Source organism: Siphateles boraxobius, unplaced genomic scaffold, assembly GCF_051911475.1.
Source record: "Siphateles boraxobius isolate OS27281-9 unplaced genomic scaffold, OSU_SipBor_1 46, whole genome shotgun sequence".
In the NCBI taxonomy this organism is placed as follows: domain Eukaryota; kingdom Metazoa; phylum Chordata; class Actinopteri; order Cypriniformes; family Leuciscidae; genus Siphateles; species Siphateles boraxobius.
Genome location: NW_027509097.1, coordinates 3,894,684 through 3,920,469, shown reverse-complemented (window position 1 = coordinate 3,920,469; position 25,786 = coordinate 3,894,684). Strand labels below are relative to the sequence as shown.

Here is a 25,786-nt window from a genome sequence, read left to right as displayed (position 1 = left end):
AATCTATTTCCAAATACACAAGTGTTTCCTGCACAGCGGTTCTCCCACCTCTGAATCTAGTGTGAATCTAATCACAGTCCAGAGCACTATGTAGCCTGCAAACTCACAACTCAAGTTAGAATATATACATGTATGCGAGTTTGCAGCCTGAATTGAATGATATGAGAGAGGGAATGAGACTCAGAAATAACAAAGAATGGAAACTTTCCGTTGTGCTATTTTTACAGGTTGTGTTAAAAAACAAACTAATATTACAAGCAAGTTCTGCTTTAAACTAAAATGTGATTAAAAAAAATGCAAAGTGTTACAGAAATATTATTTTATTGATAATTTCATATTTAAACACTGAAATACACACTCATTGGCACACCGCATGTTCTGGTTACAGATATACCGATTTATGTTTCTGTGACTAATTTAGTTTATACATCCAGGTTGCAAATATTTCCCCTATCAGCTCATTAAGAGAGAAATGTTGATGTACCACCTCTTCAGCTTCAGTGGTCACGCTCATTCGCTGTAATGAACTCATCGTTCCTGCAGGCGTTAGACACACACACACAGGGCTTTGATCCTGTCTTCATGGCTAATGAATTAATGCATAGCACAAGGTATTGAGCCTTAGGATTTCAACAAGATGCGGACTTGACTTTAGACTTCCTTGCGCTGAGACAGGATGAGGGGAATGTTTTAAAGTTGATAGATTGTGTATTACTGTAGAAAAATAAAGGCTCCTAATGAGTCACCATGTGATAAAGCCTAGATTTCTTTGCAGCTGAGGAATTTCTAATAGGATGGCAGTAGCATCATTGACATAGACTTCTTTTTTTAATTTTGTACTGTCATTGTTTCTTCATCTGAGTCTTTTTGTTGCCTTGTCAGAGAAATCTCTCCTGGTAGAATGGAACAATTGTCATCGCTGAATGCAAATTTATTGTTGACCGAAATATTTCTTCTTTGACCACCTGAGGATGTGCAGATAAAGAGAGTGTGTGATGTTTCTGCATGACTGTTTTTTTTTCCTTAGACAGACATTTTAGCACTGTATCTGCACTGCAACTCCACTTCCTGTTGCCTATTCAGTGTGTGTGAAGTCTGTGATATGACTTGTGTCGTACATTCAGTACATTCGTACTCCTGTCTGACAGATAGCTGTTTTTTTGACCTCTGAGGTTATTCTACAAGTCTACAGTATATGATTGTGTGTTTGCTCCAGTGTGTACTTCCTGTCTATGTCGATTTGTGTCCCTTCACCCATTGAACCAAACATCCTGCACTAATAATACAAGCATTTTTAACAATATATTTATTGAATATATTTATTGAATATATATATATATATATATATATATATATATATATATATATATATATATATATATATATATATATATATATATATATATACACACTACCATTGAAAGGTTGACATCTTTTAAATAAATTAATACTTTTATTCAGCATTGATGCATTAAATTGATCAAAAGCGACAGAAAAGACTTTTAAATTGTAAATTTCAAATACATGCAGTTCTTTTGAACTTTCTACAAAAATACCAAGCAGCACAATTGTGTTCAGTTGTGACAATAATAAGAAATGTTGCTTGATTTTAGATTTATTTCTAAAGGATCATGCGAGACTGAAGACCGTAGTAATGACGCTGAAATTTTAGCTTAACCTTCAAAGGAATTTAAAAAAGTATTGAAATAGAAAACTTAAAATTTAAATTGTAATAATATTACAAAATATTACTGTTTTTACTGTATTTTTGATCAATTAAATGCAGCCTTGGTGAGCATACAGTAAGTAACTTCTTTAAAAAAAAAAAAAAAAAAAAAAAAAACATTTAAAAATCTAATCGACCCCAAATGTTTTTTAATGATGTAGTGTATCTTTTAATTTATTGCAGCTTTTTCTCTTTTATGTGTGTTTTGCGGTCTAGGGCACAAGTGATTTCTGTGTTGCACCAGACAAATTTCTAATGAACCAAACAAAAGACGTAATCAGCTCTGGTGAGTGTATATCTTATTCTAAATGTATTTTTGTTTGAAAAATACAGACATGAACACATACACGCGCACACACACGCGCACGCACAAACACAGACACACACACACACACACACACACACACACACAATCATGGCCGGTTCATTTAATCTCTTTTTATGAATGGGGATTATGGTTCTTCAGTGAACACATTTGCATGAAATGGCATTTTTACACTATCAAGTGCTTGAATAGTTTAAAAGGTTAATCTGAGCGACCTTTAATCCTGCTCCATAATCACTGTGACTGAATACATCTGTAAAATGGCCATTCCTGTGATTATGTAACTTTAGATCCTGTTCTCAGCCATAATATGCTTCTGCACGACCAGACAGACAGAAGCTCCCTCAGGTGTTTGAGGACGGAGCATCCCAGAGGAAAAATTCATTCCTACAGAGGCTACTTTTTAATAGCTCACAGGACTTAAAGGAGATCAACTCAAAATGAATAGAACGCCACTGGCTGAATGGTTAAAAATGGCTTCTAGACATCTGTCTATTATAGTGGATGTCATGCATCAGAAGGTGCATTTAATCTTAATGATAACCAGACGAAAATTCTGTATGGCATGCTGTTCGTAATGCACTTTCTTCTTTTCTCCTCTTCTTTTCTAGATATTGTGCATTATTACCTGTACTGCAGCCAGACTCTCCCCAACCCGTTTCAGCAGGTACTACGGTCAATTACACTTTTTATGTTCTTTAATTCCTCACCAAAAATGATCCCCTGTAGCGATGCGAATCAAAAGGAATCTATTGATGCTATTTTGATTCTCATTTTACTGAACAATACTGATTTCCTTGCAAATCTTTTACTACTTTAGAGAAATCAAGATTTTTTACAGTAAATCAAAAAACCATATATAAGTGAGTGAGTGAGTCATTACACTACTTGAAACCGATAACTAATATTTTCAAAATAATTGTCTCTTAATGGCTGATTCATTAAAAAGAAGCGGTTGGTAAGAGTCATTTGTTCACAAATCGTAGTACACTTGTTTACACTGTATGCAATGCAATAGACAGACTTGCATGTATTATCTTTTGTATTCTGTCTAATCACTTTCATTTCAGACTGCAATGTTACAAATCATAATTAATATTGTTCATTGTTTTCTCATTGAAAGTGTGCCTGTGATGCCTAAAATGCTCTCTGCAGTAATTAGGTTTTGGAATGTCCAATATGAAACAGTTCTCCTTTCCAAACTGCAACTGACTTATCGATCTCCCTCTTCTCATACTTTCCCCTTTCCCCGACTCCGTTTCTTTCTCCCTCACTTCTCCTGTCTCTCAGCATCTCTCAGGGTTTTTAGGTCAGGCAGTAAAAGGCCAGTGTCCTACATCTGAGCGTGCTGCAGTTCAGCTTCACTTGCTTTAACAGAGTAACTGTAGATATCTCTCTCAGATCAATAGAGTTGTCACAAAGAAAAGGAAAGCAAAGATGTTCATAACAAGAGCTCAATTGCATGACATGTATTAACACACAGAGAGAAATAAGTGCTGATGATGCTCTCTACAGACTGATAATGTATGACAATTTTCCTGTAATGAGATGAATATCTGGTATTTTTAATCTTATTTAGTCAATCTGTTTGTGTTCTGTTCTTGGTATCATCTTTGTTTAATATCTATTGGCCTTTATTCAGACTCAGTCTCTCAGTCTGTCACTTTTTTTGTTGTTGTTTAATATTTCTTCTCAGTTTCATTATCTATTCCTTGCCTCTCTTGTCTTCTATTCTCATATGTGGTCTGGACTGGAAATATGTTTTCACAGTGAATTTGATCACTTTCTCATAAAGACAATAGGGTGAAAATAGTACAAATAAAGTATATTTATTTAATCAGGTTTTAGATGCGTTTATCTGATGTTCCACCTGCTGGTGAATCTTGTGAGCAAAAGCCTGTCATATTTCATCACAAAATCATTTTTCCATGCATTATTTTTAGCACAGAATAATCTCATTATTATAATACAAAAATGATCATCCCTGGAATATACCAATGAAATCATCATCTTCAGACACAATGCTTAATGTAATTTAATTTTATTATTTTAAGTTTTATTTTATTTAGTTTGACCTAACCATATTTTATATATATATATATATATATATATATGTATATGTGTGTGTGTGTGTGTGCAGATAAAGAGAGTGTGTGATGTTTCTGCATGACTGTTTTTTCCTTAGACAGACATTTTAGCACTGTATCTGCACTGCAACTCCACTTCCTGTTGCCTATTCAGTGTGTGTGAAGTCTGTGATATGACTTGTGTCGTACATTCACTCCTGTCTGACAGATAGCTCTTTTTTTAAACCTCTGAGTTTATTCTACAAGTCTACAGTATATGAGTGTGTGTTTGCACCCGTGTGTACATCGTGTCTGTGTCGATTTATGTCCCTTCACCCATTGAACCAAACATCCTGCAGTAATAATACAAGCATTTTTAACAATATATTTATTGAATGTATATACACTACTATTTTTTAAAGAAATGAATATTTATTTTATTCAGCATTGATGCATTAAATTGATCAAAAGTGACAGTGAAGACTTTTACATTGTGTGTGTGTGTGTATATATATATATATATATATACAGGTCCTTCTCAAAAAATTAGCATATTGTGATGAAGTTCACTATTTTCCACAATGTAATGATAAAAATTAAACTTTCATATATTTTAAATTCATTGCACACCAACTGAAATATTTCAGGTCTTTTATTGTATTAATACTGATGATTTTGGCATACAGCTAATGAAAACCCAAAATTCTCAAAAAATTAGCATATCATGAAAAGGGTCTCTAAACGAGCTATTAACCTAATCATCTGACTCAACTAATTAACTCTAAACACCTGCAAAAGATTCCTGAGGCTTTTAAAAACTCCCAGCCTGTTTCATTACTCAAAACCGCAATCATGGGTAAGACTGCCAACCTGACTGCTGTCCAGAAGGCCATCATTGACACCCTCAAGCAAGAGGGTAAGACAAAGAAAGAAATTTCTGAACAAATAGGCTTTTCCCAGAGTGCTGTATCAAGGCACCTCAGTGGGAAGTCTGTGGGAAGGAAAAAGTGTGGCAAAAAACGCTGCACAACGAGAAGAGGTGACCGGACCCTGAGGAAGATTGTGGAGAAGGACCGATTCCAGACCTTGGGGGACCTGCGGAAGCAGTGGACTGAGTCTGGAGTAGAAACATCCAGAGCCACCGTGCACAGGCGTGTGCAGGAAATGGGCTACAGGTGCCGTATTCCCCAGGTCAAGCCACTTTTGAACCAGAAACAGCGGCAGAAGCGCCTGACCTGGGCTACCGAGAAGCAGCACTGGAATGTTGCTCAGTGGTCCAAAGTACTTTTTTTGGATGAAAGCAAATTTTGCATGTCATTCGGAAATCAAGGTGCCAGAGTCTGGAGGAAGACTGGGGAGAAGAAAATGCCAAAATGCCGAGATGGTTCTCACTGCGGAACATGAAATCCACGGGGAGGAGTCGGATCCAGATCCAACTCCTCCCACCTTACATACACCTAAACCTAGCCAACTCCGCCCTCTGATCCCTAAACACACCCCTAATCCCTAAACCCAACCCTAATCCTACCCATCTCCACCCCTTGGATCTTGATCCGACTCCTCCCCGTGGATCTCATGTACTGCATTGAGGTGCTACTGAAAATGCCTGAAGTCCAGTGTCAAGTACCCACAGTCAGTGATGGTCTGAGGTGCCATGTCAGCTGCTGGTGTTGGTCCACTGTGTTTTATCAAGGGCAGGGTCAATGCAGCTAGCTATCAGGAGATTTTGGAGCACTTCATGCTTCCATCTGCTGAAAAGCTTTATGGAGATGAAGATTTCATTTTTCAGCACGACCTGGCACCTGCTCACAGTGCCAAAACCACTGGTAAATGGTTTACTGACCATGGTATTACTGTTCTCAATTGGCCTGCCAACTCTCCTGACCTGAACCCCATAGAGAATCTGTGGGATATTGTGAAGAGAAAATTGAGAGACGCAAGACCCAACACTCTGGATGAGCTTAAGGCCGCTATCGAAGCATCCTGGGCCTCCATAACACCTCAGCAGTGCCACAGGCTGATTGCCTCCATGCCACGCCACATTGAAGCAGTCATTTCTGCAAAAGGATTCCCGACCAAGTATTGAGTGCATAACTGAACATAATTATTTGAAGGTTGACTTGTTTTGTATTAAAAACACTTCTTTTATTGGTCGGATGAAATATGCCAATTTTTTGAGATAGGAATTTTGGGTTTTCATGAGCTGTATGCCAAAATCATCAGTATTAAAACAATAAAAGACCTAAAATATTTCAGTTGGTGTGCAATGAATCTAAAATATATGAAAGTTTAATTTTTATCATTACATTATGGAAAATAATTAACTTTATCACAATATGCTAATTTTTTGTGTTATATATATATATATATAGAATATATATATATAAGAAGTTGGTAGGTCAAACTAAATTTTTTTTTCATGATTTGAGAGCTCACAGTAGTGATAGCAGCTCTGTTTAAAGTCCCCATGAATTCAAAATTGACCATACTTACTTTGTTTGCCTAAATTGATCGTTTTGTGGTGAACAATTCATCCATGCAAGTCAATCCACACAAAAAAATTTTTTGGCTTCGTAATCTTTAATCAAAATCTGAAATTTCCCCTCCCCTCTGCATTGGAGGACCTTCCCTGATGACGTAGGTTTGACGGTTTGGGTGTCTGCTTAACATCCGTAACCACGCCCCTCCAACTGACAGTACACAGGCTGCCTGTGTGTTTGAATGAAACACCTACTTTTCTAGATCCAATCAGGTGCTAGTTGGAAAAAAAGCCACGCACACTATTTTGCCTCATTTAGTATTCCGTTTCTCTCGGAAATACGTCACAACACTGGAGAAAAGTCGTTTGCAACTTCCGGTTCACGGGGACTTTAACTGTGGTTGGTGCAGTTTCTCACTCTGCTGGTAGGGAGTGGAACTGCACATCAGAACCGAACCTGTGATGCGTGAACTGTTGATGTTGAGTTTGTTAACTAAGTCCTTATACAAAACAAACTGTTCCTGAATTAGTTTGTTTTGCAGTCGCTGACCGTCTTCCAGAGATCGCTGACCACCATGCAGATCCAGATACAGGGTCTCCTGCAGTTTGCAGTGCCTCTGTTCCCCACAGCTGAGGTGAGTGTGCCTGAAGACATACAGACTGTGGTATTAAATTTACATTTATGCATTTGGCAGATTTACAATTAATTCAAACAAAATAATATTTATGAGTACATATAAATAAATAAATAATTATATATATATATATATATATATATATATATATATATATATATATATATTATTTTTTGCTATTTCATTTCTTAGTGAATGATAGAAGCTATAAAAGTGTTTTATTTTTTGGTAAGTTCGAGTTTTTTTTTTCATAGCTATTGTGTGTGTGGTTCTTTTCAGAGGGATTTATTGAGCATTCAGCATCTATTGAATAATTCAGAGGCCAGTTTACATCAGCTCACTGCTCTTCTAGACTGCCGAGGACTCAATAAGGTAGCGAGCACTCATACACATCCCACCTGCTTCTGTCTAATATGATGCTGCGCGATTAATGAGATTTCCACAATTAGTAAAATGGATCTAATCTCTTGTGGCATGTGTGTGTTTGTAGGACTACCTGGACGCGCTGATAGGTGTGTGTTATGATGGTGTGGAGGGGTTACTGTATCTCTGTCTGTTCTCTCTGCTGGCGGCCTGTGCCTTCTCTGTCATGCTGTGCGCCATACCGAGAGCGTGGCGACAGATCGCCAACAGGTACAGCACACACACACAGAATGCATTATGATGCATTCACACACATTGACTACAGTGGATTTAAAGTGATTGTTCACCCAAAAATGAACAATTTGTCATTTACTCACTCTCAAGTTGTTCCAAACCTGTATGAGTTTCTTACTTCTGCTACTTTAAACACAAAAGAAGATATTTTGAAGAATGTTGGTAACCAAACAGTTGATGGGCCCCATTGACTTCCATAGTATTTTCTTTCCCTCATACTATGGAATTTAATGAGGCCTGTTTGGTTGCCCATATTCTTTTGCATATCTTCTTTTGTGTTCACCAGAAGAAAAGAAATTCATTCAAGTTTGGAACAACATGAGGGTGAGTAAATGGCAAATTGTTCATTTCTGGGTGAATTATCCCTTTAACTCCAATAAAACCATATTTAACCATAAACCAGCTAATTAAGTTCTTTGAAAGTTAAAGGCAGGTCTGTTAGAGCCTTTGCATGAAGACATATCTCCAGAAGCAGGATTAAATGTATCAAATTAAAAAAAAAATGTTTGAATGTTAGTGTATGGCATACAATGCTTATCTTTCTCTCTCCACAGAGATAGAGATTACGATGACATCGATGACGGGGACCCATTTAACCCTCAGAGTCGACGAATAACGTCCCACCATTCACACCAGGGCAACATGCACAGCTTCTGTAGCTACAGTAGCAGTATGGGCAGCCAGACCAGCCTGCACCCTCCAACACAGGCCGTGTCCAACGCACCCCTGTCCGAATATATGTAAGAGTGGCCCTTTAAACATGATTGATTCTTTTTCATATTCTCTGATTTCCTGTTTTCAGATGGATGCGTCTGAATATTGTATGACACCTTAACTCAATAACTTTTGCATGTAATAAATATTAGATGAAGTTCACTCAGTCTGACTTGAACTCTCCCCATCACTTTCTCTTTTCATTCATCACTGTCTTGTTTTGTCAGGAACCAGTCTGCGCTGTTTGGTGGAAACCCACGCTATGAGAACGTGCCTCTGATCGGGAGGGGATCTCCTCCTCCTTCGGTGCGTTGGGCTCCAGAGGTCCAGTCCTTCTCATGACCACACATACACTCATGTTTACACGATAGCAATAATTTACACTAAAGATTTAACCTTTTTTTTTTTTTTTTTTTCGAAACAAGGACACAATAATTTAACGTCTACATGAAATCCAAATTGACCATCTGTACACTACTATTCAAAAGTTTTGGGTGGGTCAGATTTGTTTAAATAATACTTTTATATAGTAGGTACACATTAAGTTGATCAAAAGCGACAGTAAAGACATTTATAATGTTACAAAAAAATGTATCTTTCAAATAAATGCTGTTCTTTTTGTGACACTGAAGAGTGGAGTAATGATGCTGCAAATGCAGCTTTGCCATCACTGGAATAAATTTCATTTTGAAATAAACTGACAATCTGCCCGGCCAAAGAAAAAAATAATAATTGGATTTAAATCGGCAAAAAATGTCAATGATTGGATCATTATTTTTATGTTTATAGCATGTTATATGTTTGGCAACAGTTTTTCAAACCCTAATTGATGGAGTGTGTTGCTTTTCATTTCTTAAACAACCATGTGGTAAGACACATCATGGTCATATTCCAGGATGACAATGTCAAGATTCATCAGGCTCAAATTGTGAAAGAATGGTTGTGAGGGAGCATGAAGAATCATTTTCACACATGAATGGGCACCTCTGAGTCCGGATCTTAAATTCATTGAAAGTCTTTGGGATGTGCTGGAGGAGACTTTACAGAGTGCTGGACTCATCCATTCTCAATTCAAGATCTTTACCATAAATGTATGCACGACTTGATGGAAATAACTTCACAAAATGTATTTCCATTTAGAGGTGCATCAACTTAAAAACACACAAACATTGGTGATGTTATTGTTCACAATACAGCTGTGCTCATCATAAAAATTAAACCACACACATGTATTAAGATTGGGCTAAAGTTGGATTTCATGTTGACTTTAAACTCTTAACATGATTATTTCTATTCTTAATATTCTATTTGCTCTTTAGTGGTTTTGTACTGTCTTCTGCTAATAGCTTATTTTACGTTGTTTCTTTGTTTGTTTGTATGTTTCTCTGTTTGTATGTTTCTGTTCTTATTTTTCTTATTTTATCAAAAAAACAACAACAACAACAACAAAAAAAACAATTCTTTTTGGAGCTTTACTCTCAGCCATATATAAACCGCGTAAGTTGCTGTATGAATGCAGTGTTATTGTCCCAGTCCCTATGTTCTCTGTTCCTCCCCCCAATTTTTCTTTTTTTTTCATCCCTTGTTTTTATAATACATTTTGTTTGGGTGATTTTTTATCTTTTTTTTTACTCCTAGCATGGATCCTCATAGACACACCCACACATGTTGTATGTTAGACACAGATGAGTTTTATAGAGCACGCCCCTTATTGGTAGGAGGTCAGAATGTATTTGCAAGAGCATTTTTTCTGTAATTCTATGTAATTCTAATTGTAGTGTTGTCCGGTCACTAGCATGCCTTTACGACCCTTTTGTCACATGAAAACTTTATACAGGTTAAGAGCGACATGAGGATGAGTAAACTATGACAGAATTACAGTCTTTTGGATATTAACTTGCTAAAATACCTGCCTTGACATCATCAGTAATCTTATAGAAGCTTGTTTCGTCCAGGGAATATACAATTAAAAAAGGTAATTTTGACACAATTCAGACTTTTTTCTTGCAATTGTGAGCTTATATCTTGTAATTCTCTTTCTCAGTATTGTGACATAAGTCAGTATGTCAGTAGGCTTTTCTGGCTGTTTGAACCGATTCGACCACATGAACGTTTACACTATGAAAGCAATCAGTTTTTTTTTCGACTACCTCTGGAAGTGTTAGAAAGTGGACAAGTTCAAAAAGTTTTAGACCCCATCTACACTTATATTTAGTGTCGTCCTCTTCTGATCCGATCGACCAAGCGTTAATACCAGATGTAAACGTGGCCAAAAACTTGCAATTGTGAGAGAAAAAGTCAGAATTGCTGGATATAAACTTGCAATTGAAGTTATAAAATCTGAATTGTTTTATAATTCACAATTCTCAGATCAAAAACTGACGTTTTTCTGGCAGCTGCGAGTTTATATCCAAATTCTGACTTTAAAACTTGCAAGTTTCCTTCTCTATTCTTCGTAAAAAGCCAGAATTGTGAGATATAATGTGGAATTGCGGGGAAAAAATCTGACATCTTTATTGCAATTATGAGTTTTTATTTTGCAATTCTATCTTTAGAACTTTTATTTGCAAGTTTATATCTCAGAATTGCGAGAAGAAAAGCTAGAATTGTCCAAGGCGTAATTACCTTTTTTGTTAAATTTATTTTATTCTTTGGCGGGAAACAAGCTATCATAGTAGACGCTTTTAGTCCACAACAAACACAAAAAAAAGTGTAGTTCATTTTCATTTCACTCTTGAAGCATAGTCATTGATTGCTTTAATTAGCCATCTAGATAGTGTGAGTTTGTGACTCCTGTGTTGCTGTTCTCCGCAGTACTCTCCAACCATGAGAGCCACCTACCTCTCCATGACCGAAGACCAGAACAGACACTTCGGGGAGGATTTCCGAGCGTAGAACTGATCCGTTTTCTTCTGCCCTGCACACGTTTTGTCTGGTGTGATTCTTTACACGCCGGAAATATGGACACATGGAAAACACTCACGCCAGCATGTGTGCGCATCTTTATTTGTGTTACAGGACCCCAGTCTGAGAGCAGAACATGGTTTTAGAAGCACTCTGTGTGTGTCCATATGGGTGCGTGCATGTATGTGTGTGTTTGTCGATTATTCTGATGTTGCTGTGCATCTTTTCCCTCACTACTGATACATTTGTGGGTTTCTGAAATATCCTCTCTCTAATAATATTTTATTTGTATGTTTACATCATATTTCTCATCAAATAGACTGTTGGTCTTCCCTCTTGCCTATAAAGTGCAGAAACTGTTCAGTGTGGGTTACAAAAAATATTTTGGACCCACTTTATATTAAGTGTCTTTAACTACTATGTACTAACATTTAAATGATTCATTTGGTGCAATGCACTTATTGTGTGCATTCATTTTAGCATTGTATTTATTTAAATGCCTGCATGAAATTGCATCTGTTGTTAATTTCTGTAATTACATCTATTACACTGTTGACCCTTTGCTTACCCATTAACCTACCTTTAAACCTAACTATACCACGAAACCTTTCCCAATACTTGTCCGTATCCCAACTCAGTAGCAACAAAAGTGTTTTGCAATACAACATGAGCACAATAAGTACATGGTACCTAACAATCAGTGGTGTTTTAGTATTATTTGCCATTTAGGTTACGCTTTATTTTATTTTATTCACATTATTTTACTTGTAATTTTAGTTAACTAACAAGACTGCTAAAAAAAAGTAGTATTATAATATATATATAGTACATAGAACATAGAAGTTAAAGACACCTAATATTAAGTAGGACCCTTTATTTATTTGTTATTTTTTTGGGACCAGAGTACATAACCTTCTAAAGGTTACCCATTTGTCATATTAAAGGTTGTACATATGAGTGTGGACACTGGTTGAACCATCAATATTCTGTCCATTGGGCATATAGTCCTACATAGTGTACAGCATTGTTAGTGTCAACATAGTAGGTTTGCTAGGTACTTTTCTAAGCAATTGTTGCTCGTGAAAAGTTGTCTTGCGTTTTTTAGCTACTGTGCAGTGTGAACTTCATGAACATGTCATCACTTTTTATGATGGCTAACTGTACAGATACTAATGCCTTTTATCTTATTTTGAAGTGAATATTTTATTTTCTAAATGTCTTATGTGCCAAGAATGGAAGCATGTTTTGTGCCTCTAAAGCCTTTGTTTTTATTCCCTTTCATTGCTTTATTCATTGAGTTCCCACTGTGTATTAACAGGGATGGGACAAAGAGGGGTAATAAAAGCTTTTTCTGTCTGTTGTATGCATGTAGAGGCATTTTAAAGCACAACATGATCACTTTGGGTTTATTGTGACCAAACAGTCACTCTGTACCAAAAAAGTTTCTAACATCCAGAGAGACTTTCACCTCATTTCCAGCAAGCACAAATGAGAGGTCATTTAACCTGAAACTTAAAATCTCAGACCACCTTTTCATACCAAGTGTACAAAGCACACTGAGCCAACTTTCTCCCATGCTGCAATGCATATGCTTTGAATTAACCAGCTGTAAATAACCTGTGTCGTAACAGATGTTGTGTGATTCTTGTATTTCTTTGCTCCATTCTTGTGTGCCATTCTCAGTATATTGTTTGATAAAATCAGCTATTTGGACAGATGTTTTTGTACAGCGTGTCCTCGTTTGAGATTGATGGTAGCTTCCGTCTGGTTTATTGCATAGTGTTTTTAATACAACTGATTTTAATACTTGGGGTGCATGAATGACACTTTTGCAGACAGTGAGGTGGTGCTTGATTTCTGTCTAACTTAGGACAGAAACATGGATATAATAAAACCATTTTGAACTGAATTGAGACATTTGAGTGTGAACTTTTATTTTGGAATGTATATAACATAAGCACATGGCTTGGTAAATAGTAGGGCAGGTTTTCAAACTAAATGGGGGAAATGTTACTTTCCATAAAACAGACTATTTTTGGCTTTGCAAATGTAAACCTAAAATCAAATATGAAACTAAAAAAATGTAAATGATAGTGTACAAGAGTATCAAACCGTTTGTGTTAATATTACTAGGCTACATGACACTTATCCGGCATGACGTTCTGTGAAGTTCAACTTTATGGTAAGATCTACTGTTTTATATAGCTAACTATAGGTTATATTAGCCTATATATTTGTTTCATTTCTGAATATGATTTCAGCTATGATGTTGCGAAAATATGATGATTTATGATGCGTTTGGAGGCCAAAATTCACAAACATGATTCTAATTTAATAAGGTTTTTAACTGGACATTTTAAACCTAGATAAAACAAACATTTGTTATTGGACTAAAGGCGGCTGAGATTTAGCCACAAGTATGCCTTGCTTAAAACGAAATGTATGATAATGAGATAATAAACCAACTGTTTATATACCCCTCTTATGTTTCGCATAATTCCTGAAAATTTGTTATAATGGTGATTTCCTCATTGAACCCTGAGTGTTGTTACATGGCGCTCTCTACTGGCCCTGTTGTCGAACTTCACCTATATTTGGTAAAACACAGTCAAGAATGTTCATCTCATATGCGAGTTAAACATGATAAAATAGCGCATTTAAATCTACGTGTACAGTTCTAAGTAGCATACGTTTCTATTAGTATTTAGTACCTACCATTGATATTAGCATTATTAAAGAGAGTACAAGTATGCATGCAAACGTGACGTCACTTGCGCCACCGCTGCTAGGTTACGGTAAACTACAGACCAGTGAACCACTAAAACCATCGAATCCCAGAGAGCGTCACAAAATCAGGTAATATTAAATCGATGTCTTATTTTGAAAGAGTTTAACTTTAAAAGGGTGCCTGTAATAGATTGATACGTGTAATGTTCTAGAAGTCTTTCCAAAACTTTTGACAAAGCTTTAGACCTTATGCCATGGTATGCGCCTATGCGTGTGCTGATGTTTGGTTGGACTTCCCTAACAGTAACAGTAACCAGCTGACAGGAGACGTTCTCAGAACTTTGGCATTCTCTGGCAAGGTTCAAAGTTATGAACTAAAGTTCTTCAAGCAACGTTAATAGAACGTTCGTTTAAAGTTGTCTGTAACGTCATCAAAACATTAGAACAAAAATGTTATTTATATAAATCATGGAAAGTTTTTCTGAAGCATTTTAGTTGGACGTTCGATTAATGTTCTTTTAAACGTCACATAAGATACATATAAAAGCCATAGTTTAGTAAGCAGATAATATTTGGTGACCAGTTTAGTATTATATAAAATACTTCACTGTACAACATTTAAGTGTTTTCAACATTACAACATGAAATGTTTTTATTCCAGAGTTTCAGCTTGATCTTCTCACCAGTTAGTGGGTGTGACATATAATTCCTCCAAAACTATTTTACTCCAAAAATCTTACATCTTTGTGCATAATAATTATAGAAACATTCATGGCTACATTAGTTGGGGAAATATATGGCACATTTGTATTTAAAAAAAATAATCACCAGCTTGGTTTTGTCATCAGTAAGTGGGTTTGACATTCTGTAATTCCTCTAAAACTATTTAAATTAATTGAGGAAATGTAAGGCATATTAATATTTTTTTTAATTAATTTGTCACCCCACAGTACCATTGGCAATTAACTAGTGAAAACAAAACATTTACCCTATAATTTTTAACACACAACTTGTTAAAATGTATAAAAATGTGCATTTGATTGTGAAAATCTTGTAACTTTTCTTACCTTTAGCTAAGATGGAGATTGTGTACGTGTACACAAAAAAGCGCAGTGAGTTTGGCCGCCAGTGTAACTTTTCAGACCGTCCGGCTGAGCTGCATGTGGACATTCTGCCTGACCCTTCCCTCGCTGCAAACTTCACTGTGAGAGATCCATGTAATGTCACCATGCAGTGCGCAGAGGAAATGTCAGAGCATGAGGTGAGACCAGTGTTTAACACAGCAACAAATCCCATGAACACAAAAAGTTCATGATCCTGTTTTTTTCCCATAAAATATAATATTAGACTTACAATTTTTTTCATGTAGAAATTAGTTTCAATCATAGTCTGAATTAACATGAAATTCTTGTCCTGTTCAGGTGAACACAGAGCGCTTTGAATCAGAGTCACGAGGAATAAACCATGTGGAAGGAGGGTGGCCGAAAGATCTCAATCCAGAGGACGTGGAGGCGACCATCCGCTACAGGAAGAAAGTGGAGAAGGATGAACACTATCAAAACACGATTATGCAGATTGCTGGTGTGAGTGCCTTACATTAACCATGAAGTATTATATTTGAGAGGAGAGATTATGTGCTGGGCTTATAAACCTGTATTGTGAGCTTCCTCTCAGAAGAAGACATGTTTTTGACTTCTTTATTAAAAGAGTTTTCACTTTTGCCCGTTCCAGCTCATGGAACACTGTAGCAAGCAGAACAACGCCACTGACATCTACCAGGACTTTTTTGATGATGAGGTTGATGAAGAAGTGGTGGAGGAATCCGAGGAAGAGCCATCAGCGAAGACAATCAATGTCTTCAGGTGAGCACACAGTGATAAGAGCAATATCACTTGCACAAGTTTTGTGAATGAATAAAACATTTTCTCTTTTCAACAGATTTTTAGGCCTTTTTGGGTAAATATTGGGCTCATTTAAACATTTATATATAAATATAAATGTTTCTTAAAGGGATAGTTCACCCAGAAACGAAAATCCTGTCATTAATTACTCACCCTCATGTCATTCCACTTTCGTTTATCTTCAGAACACAAATGAAGATCTTTTTGATTAAATCTGAGAGCTTTCTGTCCTTCCATTGACAGCTACACAGCTACGACTTTGATGCTTCAAAAAGTTCATAAAGAGATCTTAAAAATAATCCATATGAATTGAGCGGTTTAGTCCAAATTTTCTGATGAGACACGATCGCTTTATATGATGAACAGATTGATTTTAGGCTTTTATTCACATTTAAACATTGATCAACTCATACATTAGTTGTGGTAAACAGAAGCTCAAGCATGCTTGCTTAACGTGTGAAAACCAATGAGGTTCATTCTTGTGTTAAGCAGCACGTTTCAGCTTGCACGCACACACACACACACGCACACACACACACACACACACACACACACACACACACACACACACACACACACACACACACACACACACACACACACACACACACACACTCACACTCACACACACTCACTACTGTTCAAATGTACAAAACTTAAAAGACTTATTACTATTGAGTCATATAGTAGTTAATAATTTGGGTATCTGTGTATTTTTCTAGAGACCCAAATGAAGTGAAGCGCACAGCCACAAGTTTATCCTGGCACCCCGATGGTAACCATAAACTTGCTGTCGCCTACTCTTCCCTGGAGTTTCAGAAAGCACCTAATGACATGAGCTTCGACTCCTACATATGGGACATTGGTATGCCATAAAGAAATAGCATTTTTCTGTGATATAAATGAGTCGCCACACTTAGAAAGGAAAAACCATATTGGAAAAAGTAAATCTTTTCACCTTCAGAAAATCACAATAAACCTGAGATGACCCTGAAACCTGTATGTCCACTTGTTTGTCTGGAGTACAACCCAAAAGATTCACACATTCTTGTTGGGGGAAGCTACAATGGACAAATTGGTAGGTTATATCGCCTGAGCATCTCTTGAATTCACACTTAATCATTTTCTATTCCAGCTAACCAAACCCTTATGAACATATTAACTCTTTCAGTGGCTTAATTAGATTGGCCTCAGTCGCTCTGGGCATTTTTAGTTCTCAATAAATGATGGTTAATGGAAAAAAAGTACCTTTGACCTTGTCTGAATAGTGTTTGATAGACGTGTCTCTTTTGTAAAGTCTAATCGCTGAACTAATTGCCTTTGGCATTGAATGCATAGTTGAAATTAGTATGCACTTTGGAATGGCATCATTGTGTAATTTTACACAAAGCTCCTTGTTTGCTTTTGTGAAATTATGCATGACCACCGTGTTGTTTACCCCGTTACCAGCGTACTGGGACACACGCAAAGGCAGCCAGCCAGTAGAGATGTCCACCATCGAACACAGCCATAGAGATCCTGTCTACAAAGTCATCTGGCTGCAGTCAAAGACAGGCATGGACATCTTCTCAGCTTCTACAGATGGTCAGGTCTGAGTGCAATGACACATACGTCCAAAAATAAAGAAATATACCTCACAATATTTCATTGAGACTTGCATTGCAGTCCACTGAGATAACATATACTCATGCATCTGACGTCAGGTGCTGTGGTGGGACATTCGTAAGCTGAGTGAGCCCACTGAGAGCCTCGTGCTGGACCCCAGTAAGAAATGGAACCTTGATAATGCCCTTGGTGCAATCTCACTGGAGTTTGAGACCACTATGGTAAGACCAGTTCTTATTTTTTGGCCCAGTGCAAAAAGTAACCTTGTGGAAACAGATGTTATTTATCATCCTTTGTTTTTGATTCCACAAGCCTACTAAGTTCATGGTGGGCACAGAGCAGGGTCTTGTGGTTTCGTGCAATCGCAAAGCAAAAACCCCAGCTGAGAAGATTGTATGCACATACAGCGGACACCATGGCCCCATTTACGCCCTGCAGAGGAACCCGTTTTTTCCTAAGAACTTCCTGACCGTGGCTGACTGGACCGCGCGCATCTGGTCAGAGGACATCAAGGAGTCCTCCATTATGTGGACCAAGTAACTTATGTTTCGTTGTTCAAATACAGCATTACAAAAGTAATTATCTGTAAAATTTTGGGGAAAATATCAGTTTTATGTACACTACCAGTCAAAAGTTTGGGGTCAGTAGACTTTTTTTTTTTTAAAGAAGTATTTCTCTTTAGCTACAACACATTCAATTGATCAAATTGTTCTTTTGAACTCTCTATTCGGCAAAGAATTCTGAAAAAAAAATAATAATTATAATATCACAGTTACCACAAAAATATTAAGCAGCAGCACGACTGTTTTCAACATTGAAAATTATAAGAAATGTTTCTTGAGCATCAAATCAGCATTTTAGAGTAATTTCTGAAGGGTCATGTGACTGAAGACTGGAGTAATGATGCTGAAAATTCAGCTTTGACATCAAAGGAATTAAAAAAATATTTAAATTAGAAAACCTAATATTTTTTTAATTTAAAAAATATTTAAATTACAATTTTAAATTGTAAGATTATTTCACAATATTATTGTTTTTCAGTGTTATTTCATTGTCATTGAGATACTGGTATAGTTTTTATTATTTTTTTGTTTTATTAGATTTTAAGTTTATATTTTTCATTTCCATTTCAGTTTAAGTTTTAAGTATTTAGTACTCAGTCATTTTTTTAGTCAGTTCTTTTTTATTTTATATATATATATATATATATATATATATATATATATATATATATATATATACAATTTTTTTTTTTTCAGTTAACATCTTATGGTTTTAGTTTTAGTTATAGTAATAACCCTGTTGTTTTTACTGTAATTTTATCAAATAAATGCCGCCTTGGTGAGATTTCTTTCAAATACATAAAAAAAAAATAATAATCTTGCTGACCCCAAATTATTAGTGTAGATGTTTGGTAAAACTTACACAGGTGCCAGTATTTCTAATTTATTATTTCTCCAGGTATCACATGGCCCATCTGTTAGATGGCTGTTGGAGTCCAGTCAGACCCTCAGTCTTCTTTACAGTAAAGATGGACGGCACCCTGGACGTGTGGGACATCTTGTTTAAACAGAACGACCCCACTCTCAGCCTCAAAGTTGGTGCTTAATGTCTCCTCCTTAATTTAAGCCCTCTAAATCAAGGAGCTTCTCAATAATTAAAGGCAAGGTAGTAGATAAAACATTCTTCATTAATGGTGAGGCAATACCAACAGTTTCTCAGAAGCCAGTGAAGAGTCTAGGGAGATGGTACGATGGGGATCTATAGGACACAGTTCGAGTGGGAGAAGTTAGACGACAAGCAGTGGAAGGGTTGAAGAGCATAAACACCTGTGCTCTACCAGGCTACTGAAACTCTGGTGCTTTCAGTTTGGTCTACTGCCAAGGTTGCTGTGGCCACTGACTGTGTACGAGGTTTCTTTGACAACAGTGGATAAGCTGGAAGTGTTAATAATTTCATACATCAGGAAATGGTTGGGAGTTCCACGCTGCCTCAGCAGAGTGGGACTTTATAGTAAAGGAGTATTGCAGCTGCCAGTCTCTGCTTTAACCGAGGAGTTTAAGTGTGCCAAGGTCACACTGGAAATGACTAAGGGAGGCAGCCCCTGTGGTAAAAACTGGTAGAAAGTGGTCAGCAAAGAAATCTGTAGTAGAGGCAAAGGCTGACCTTCAAATTGGGGATATCGTGGGACAGGTACAGCATGGAAGAGGGGGTTTTGGGTAGGGGTGGCACGATCCGCCTTTTTTGCCTCCGATACCGATCCGATCCAATACTAAAATAATAATTAAAAAAACAGTGCCAAATTACCTAATAAACTGTATCTGTATAACTCACTGTGGGGAAGAGACTGTGATTATTCTTTTGTTAAAGGCATCAAAGCTTGACTTAAACATTATTTTCCTTACTTTGTAAAACAATACAGACAAAATATATACTATATAATTAAAAGACATTTATTTTTAAGTGCAACTTTTTAATGAAGCAGCAACATATGATAGATTGGACAGAACAACTAAGGCTATCAAACTGCCATTGCGCAAAAGTATTGTAATATGAAAGGTTCCAATTCAGAGCAGCACGAAACCTTATGCGCATCCCGTGCGCAGAATGATGCGCTCGAAGCAACATGGAGTCACGGCGCGCAGCGCTTCGCATTGAAAAGTTCAAAGCACAGAAGTAAGATATACATATTTATTTATTCATTAGTTTGAGCCTTTTAACAGTTTTAAATTTCAGTTAATGTGCGCGTTAAGAGCAATTATATCGCTCTCTACTGTGCTGTGATCACTGATCAGTTGTGTTGTGATCTAACAGACACCCGGTAGAAAGTAACATGTGAAACTCCAGCACGTTAAAGTCCTTTTCTGCAAACCATAGACCTTTATCTACAGATCTACATTATAATAATAGGAACATTGACTCATCTTGGAGAGAGTCAATTTAGGTGAAGGTTAATTTAACGATTTAAATCTGTACCTCACATTAAACTATATGTAATGGCTTCAGAAAACTGGGAATATAATACACGAAAACATTATAGTGCTTTATGTTTTTGTGCCTTTTGTGTTGTAGAACAACAACATTCGTAGGCTACAATATCAGATCGGATTTGGATGGTCTCCTCTGGCGATATCCGATCCGGCAAATATTGGTAGTATCGGAGCAATACCGATACTGAGTATCGGATCGGCGCACCCCTAGTTTTGGGCTGAGTTTAGCTCCTCCTAAATGGCACAAGGCAGGCCCAGCTCAAAGGAGGAAGCTGGTAGTCAACGAGGTGCGAAAGCAGGAGGAGAGGATGAGATGTATAAAGGCCATTTCCCAGGCCAAGCAGGGAGAGTGGATGAGATGGGAGAGTGTGGAACTACGCAAAATGGGCTGGCAAGACCTTTGGTCAATGGAAGAGAGTAGGATCAGTTTCCTTATTAGGTCAACATATGCTGTTCTCCCATCACCGCAGAACCTAAACCTCTGGGTAGGAGAGGATCCCTCTTGCCCTTTGTGTTCATCACCTGCCACATTAAGGCACATTTTGACAGGATGTAAGGTGGCTCTTAGCCAGGGTCGGTTTACTTGGCGCCATGACCAAGTATCGCGATGTTTGGCTTTAGCATTGGAAGGCAAGCGTAGTATGACCAATAAGTTGCCGCCTGTTCTAGCAAAACATTACATGCAGAAGACAATATTCCTCCGCCCACCAAGAAAAGGTGCTAACACCAATTCTCGCCCAGGACAACTGGAAGCTGCTAGGGACTGGAAGATGCTGGCTGATCTTGATCAACGGCTTATTTTTCCACCTGAGATTGCCACCACTAACCTACGATCAGATATTGTTTTGTAGTCTGGAACAGCTCGCATTGTTCAACTGATAGAGTTAACAGTGCCATGGGAGGATGCGGTAGATGAGGCATACGAGAGGAAGAAACTGCGGTATGCTCATCTGGCCACTGAAGCAGAACAGCGAGGATGGAGAGTCCAGGTTTATCCAGTGGAAGTGGGTTGTCGAGGTTTTGTGGCACACTCTACAACCCAGTTCCTTAGAGACGTCGGATTCAGTGGCCAAGAGTTGCGTCGCACAGTAAAGAACTTATCTGAAGCAGCAGAAAGGAGCAGCAACTGGCTGTGGTTGAGACGGAAAGATTCTAGCTGGCTGTGTACAGGCCGCCATGCTACGGTTTCGTAGATTTCTTGAAAACTCGAAGAGTCTGTTGGTTTATTTGTATAGGTTGTATAGTATTTACAGTCATTACGTTCCTGTGTATATTGCGTGAATGACGGGTGGTTGGACAGATATTGTGTTTTGCGGTAGGTGGTATGCCATACGGAACCGTTGCCACTGAAACTGCATATTAACGCACCAGTGGGGCTCGACAGCCTTAGTCAAACGGGTTGGCGCGTATGGTTGGGTTGCGGAGAGATTGTGAGATTGTGGTTAGGTCTCAGCAGCAAGAGGGAAGTAGAGGTCAGTAAGCTGGGCTGAGTTGAGTGGGGGACGGAGGGGGGTGACTCTGGGACGCCAGAGTCACTGTCGAGCCCTCTTGAGGTGTCGTGGGCTAGTCGACGAAACACTGAGGACGGAAGGTGCCCACTTGAAGACTCTAGAGATGTTCCCTACTCCGCTCAATCCAGAGGGTTGTTATGGGGGGACCGCACTGTGGTTGCAGCCGTTGTGTGTGCTGACGCGCAATACACTGCAGTTCTTAACACCAGACAGAAGGAGATTCACGTCACCAGATGGAAAGAAGCGTAAATGGATGGAGAAGCATAGGTTACTGTAAAGCTACGTCTTAGTTGGTGATTATCTTGGCGAAAGCCGAGTACAAATCAGCATGACGTTTTAACACCTACTCTCGTGTAATGGAAATCACCTTGTACTGAAACCATCTCACAGATCAATATTTCAGTGTTATCTGTTTGAGGAAATATTCCCAAACTGTGTGTGTTTTTTTCTCTCTCACAGGTTTGTGATGAAGCCCTGTACAGCATCCGGGTGCAAGATAACGGCCGTTACTTGGGCTGTGGCTCTCAGCTGGGAACCACCACACTGCTGGAGATTTCATCAGGCCTGTGCACACTGCAGAAGAACGAGAAAGCCCTGGTCTCAGAGGTGAGACACAAACACACCTGAACACGTGGCGACGGTAAGGCTTGTTCATGTTTTTGAACGAAGTCTCTTATGCTTACAAAGGCTGCATTCATTTCATAAAAAATACTGTAAAGTAATGTTGTAATATTGTCTATATTAAAAGGTAATTTATTTAAGTGATGGCAAAGCATCATTACTTCAGTCTTCAGTGTCACATGATTCTTCAGAAATCATTCTTATATGAAGAAACATTTCTTATTATTATCAAAACAGTTGCTTGATTAACCCGTGACACATTCATTTAGATTCTTTGATGAAGAGAAAGTTCTTAAGAACAATATTTATTTGAAATAGAAGTCTTGGTAACACTTTACAATAAGGTTCCATTTGTTAACATTAGATAATGTATTAACCAACATGAACTAACCATGAGCAATATATTCTTATAGCATTTATTAACCTTTGTTAATGTTAGTTAATAAAAATGTTCATGTTCATCTTAGTTCACAGTGCATTAACTATAGATGGACTTTCAATCCTAAAATGTATTAGTAAATGTTGACGTTAATCTATCTATCTATCTATCTATCTATCTATCTATCTATCTATCTATCTATCTATCTATCTATCTATCTATCTATCTATCTATCTATCTATCTATCTATCTATCTATCTATCTATCTATCTATCTATCTATCTATCTATCTATCTGTATTATATTTATTGTAGTTTAAAAGTTTAAAGCTATTAAAATCTGGGTAATACTTGTTTTGCAGTGTCCTTGTTACATGTATTTACCATAGTAATAATAGTAAATTATGCATAATTACATGCAACTAACCCTCAACCAAATCCTAATCCTACCCTAACCCTATAGTAAGTACATGTTGTTAATTAATATTACTCAGTACTTAAATGTATTATTACATTGTAACAATGACACCTTCAAATAAAGTGTAACCAAAATATGTAATATAAAACAACTAGAATGATTGCTATTTTTTAAAGCATTTTCAATAATTATCCTAGGGGAAAGACAAAATTGGTGTAAAAATAATTTTGTATGTACTGTACATCCATCGGTCATAGACTGGACTTGTGAGGTGTATTTCCCCTTGATTTCTGCAGATGTTTGAACGCGAGACCAAGCGGGAGAAGATTCTGGAAGCTCGGCACAGAGAGATGCGTCTGAAGGAACGCAGCCGCTCCGAACAGAGCCGAGAGGACGAGACCAAAGAGGCAGATGGAGAGGAGAGCACTGAGGAGCTGGTGGCCCGTGCAGAGACAGAGTTCTTCCACATTTTGGAAGCCGAGAAGACGAAAGAGAGGAATGAGGAGAGAGAAAGACATATGGTCAAGGATGTTCTGCTTCTAACATGTTTATGATTTTGTTTATGTTTTTGAGCTGACGTCTGAAAGCTTTAATTGAGGTTTTTAAACACACATCTGTGTATTTTTGATGGGTGCGTCAAATGTGTGTGGTTCAGAATAGCCTTTCAAATGAAATTCCCCCCCTTTGTGGAGCCTAAACAAATTGTACCCCATGTTTGGACTGTTGCTCCAATAAGATAAGGGTCCTGAACGCTATATATAACCCTGTTAGCTGGGGTGAAAACGCTCTATTGTGAAAGACAAAGAAAGAAAAATCAATAAAGTCTACTTTGTCTGTACCCAGAATGCTTTATGCTCCTCCGTGATTGGTGAGGAGGCATTTGAGCTTGTGCGACCATCAGAAGTGTATTGCTATAGGCCCATCTACTCAAAGGCTCATGTGATTAATGGTTTTGGCCTTTTCAAGGACCTAAGTTATTTGAAAATAAAGAGGGGTTTATAATTAGGTTTGTTTTTAGTGTCTCATGCGATTTCTATAGGAAATTAATTAGACAAAAAAGAGGTTTGTCTGGTCTCATAGTTTCTGATCTGTCCTTTCTAAGATTATTTGTTTTTCATTTCCTGCAGGAGAAAGGCGTGTGTGAAGAGAAAGATTTCCAGGAGGAGCATGACACGAATGGAGTCGCTTCATTTACAAGAGAAATCTCTCTGTAGACTGTGAACACATGCATCAACTGCTTAGACTAGTCTCATAAGATAGTCATCTATTTTTTTTCTTCATACATTTTTCAAGCCAGTCATATAAAGAGGTAGATTGGTTTGATTTTAATCTGAAAAGTAAGACTGATTAGCCCAAACTGATTACCTGTTGGTCAGACTAGTTCTTTAGTCTTAACTTAGCGGCTAGGTTTATGCAACTGGGTCCACGGGTCTAACACTGAAACGATGTTCATAATCCTCTTTACTTCCATAATGTGATGTATTTCAATGGATATTCAATGAGGAAAAAATATAATATCATAGAATTTATTTATCATGAATTGACTGGATTATGTAAAGTGGGCGTTACATACCAGAATGGAGTCAGGTGGTCGGAATGGAGGTTTGAAAAGTGTAAATTTTGAATAAATTTGATGAATTGTTCAGGGACTATGCTTTGAAATGATATGTATTGTGAAAAGTGCTATACAAACAAACATGACAACTTGCAGGTATGTGCATTAAGAAAGTAAATTTAGGTTTCATGTTTACTATAAGGAATAAATGCAGCTGACTGTTCTTATGTTATATCATAAAGTGTCTAATTAAATACATTGTGTTGGATAATTAAATTGTTTTAAAATTTGCATGATTGTTGCAATTAGTCCAACACTTGTCAGTGTTGTTTCTGTTTTTCCACTCATGTTGTATATTCTTAAAACAGCACCAGATTATGATGAAGAGCTGTAAAACTGTTATAATAACTACATAATTTTTGTAATAAAATATATACAATTTCCATAATTTCTGTCACTACCTTGAGTGTATCTCTTCTATTATGAACAATATTTCCAATTCTGAAATAATAATAATAATAATAATATTTATTATTGTTATTAGTATTAGTATCATTAGTTTTATTTGTACAAT

At 37.2% G+C, this 25,786-nt stretch overlaps 2 protein-coding genes across 7 annotated transcripts in view; both read left to right on the top strand.

Moving 5' to 3' along the window:
- Positions 1-13,415, top strand: part of ttyh2 (tweety family member 2) — a 50,325-nt gene extending 36,910 nt beyond the window's left edge. The window contains exons 7-15 of one of the 4 annotated variants that reach the window (XM_077200322.1): positions 1,943-2,012; positions 2,663-2,718; positions 7,139-7,231; positions 7,511-7,603; positions 7,722-7,864; positions 8,443-8,628; positions 8,830-8,908; positions 10,073-10,099; positions 11,417-13,415. In XM_077200322.1, the coding sequence (XP_077056437.1) occupies positions 1,943-2,012; positions 2,663-2,718; positions 7,139-7,231; positions 7,511-7,603; positions 7,722-7,864; positions 8,443-8,628; positions 8,830-8,908; positions 10,073-10,099; positions 11,417-11,497 (828 nt within the window). In that variant the 3' untranslated portion in view covers positions 11,498-13,415. Of the gene's footprint in view, positions 1-1,942; positions 2,013-2,662; positions 2,719-7,126; positions 7,232-7,510; positions 7,604-7,721; positions 7,865-8,442; positions 8,629-8,829; positions 8,909-10,072; positions 10,100-11,416 lie in introns of all 4 variants that reach the window. The other 3 variants (XM_077200321.1, XM_077200324.1, XM_077200323.1) reach the window with 3 other exon arrangements.
- Positions 13,416-13,549: 134 nt separating this feature from the next.
- Positions 13,550-25,660, top strand: dnai2b (dynein, axonemal, intermediate chain 2b). Of its 3 annotated transcripts, none has more exons than XM_077200318.1 (13): positions 13,550-13,688; positions 15,307-15,494; positions 15,655-15,816; positions 15,965-16,095; positions 16,857-16,999; positions 17,099-17,212; positions 17,584-17,723; positions 17,838-17,960; positions 18,052-18,275; positions 19,201-19,336; positions 22,700-22,846; positions 23,954-24,178; positions 24,785-25,660. In XM_077200318.1, the coding sequence occupies exons 1-13, from the start codon at positions 13,661-13,663 to the stop codon at positions 24,869-24,871; spliced, it is 1,848 nt and encodes a 615-aa protein (XP_077056433.1). In that variant the 5' UTR covers positions 13,550-13,660; the 3' UTR covers positions 24,872-25,660. The 3 variants fall into 3 exon arrangements, with proteins under 3 accessions (XP_077056433.1, XP_077056435.1, XP_077056434.1); XM_077200319.1 differs by lacking the exon at positions 13,550-13,688 and adding an exon at positions 14,254-14,362; XM_077200320.1 differs by lacking the exon at positions 24,785-25,660 and having other exon boundaries at positions 22,700-22,889; positions 23,954-24,006.
- Positions 25,661-25,786: the final 126 nt, after the last annotated feature.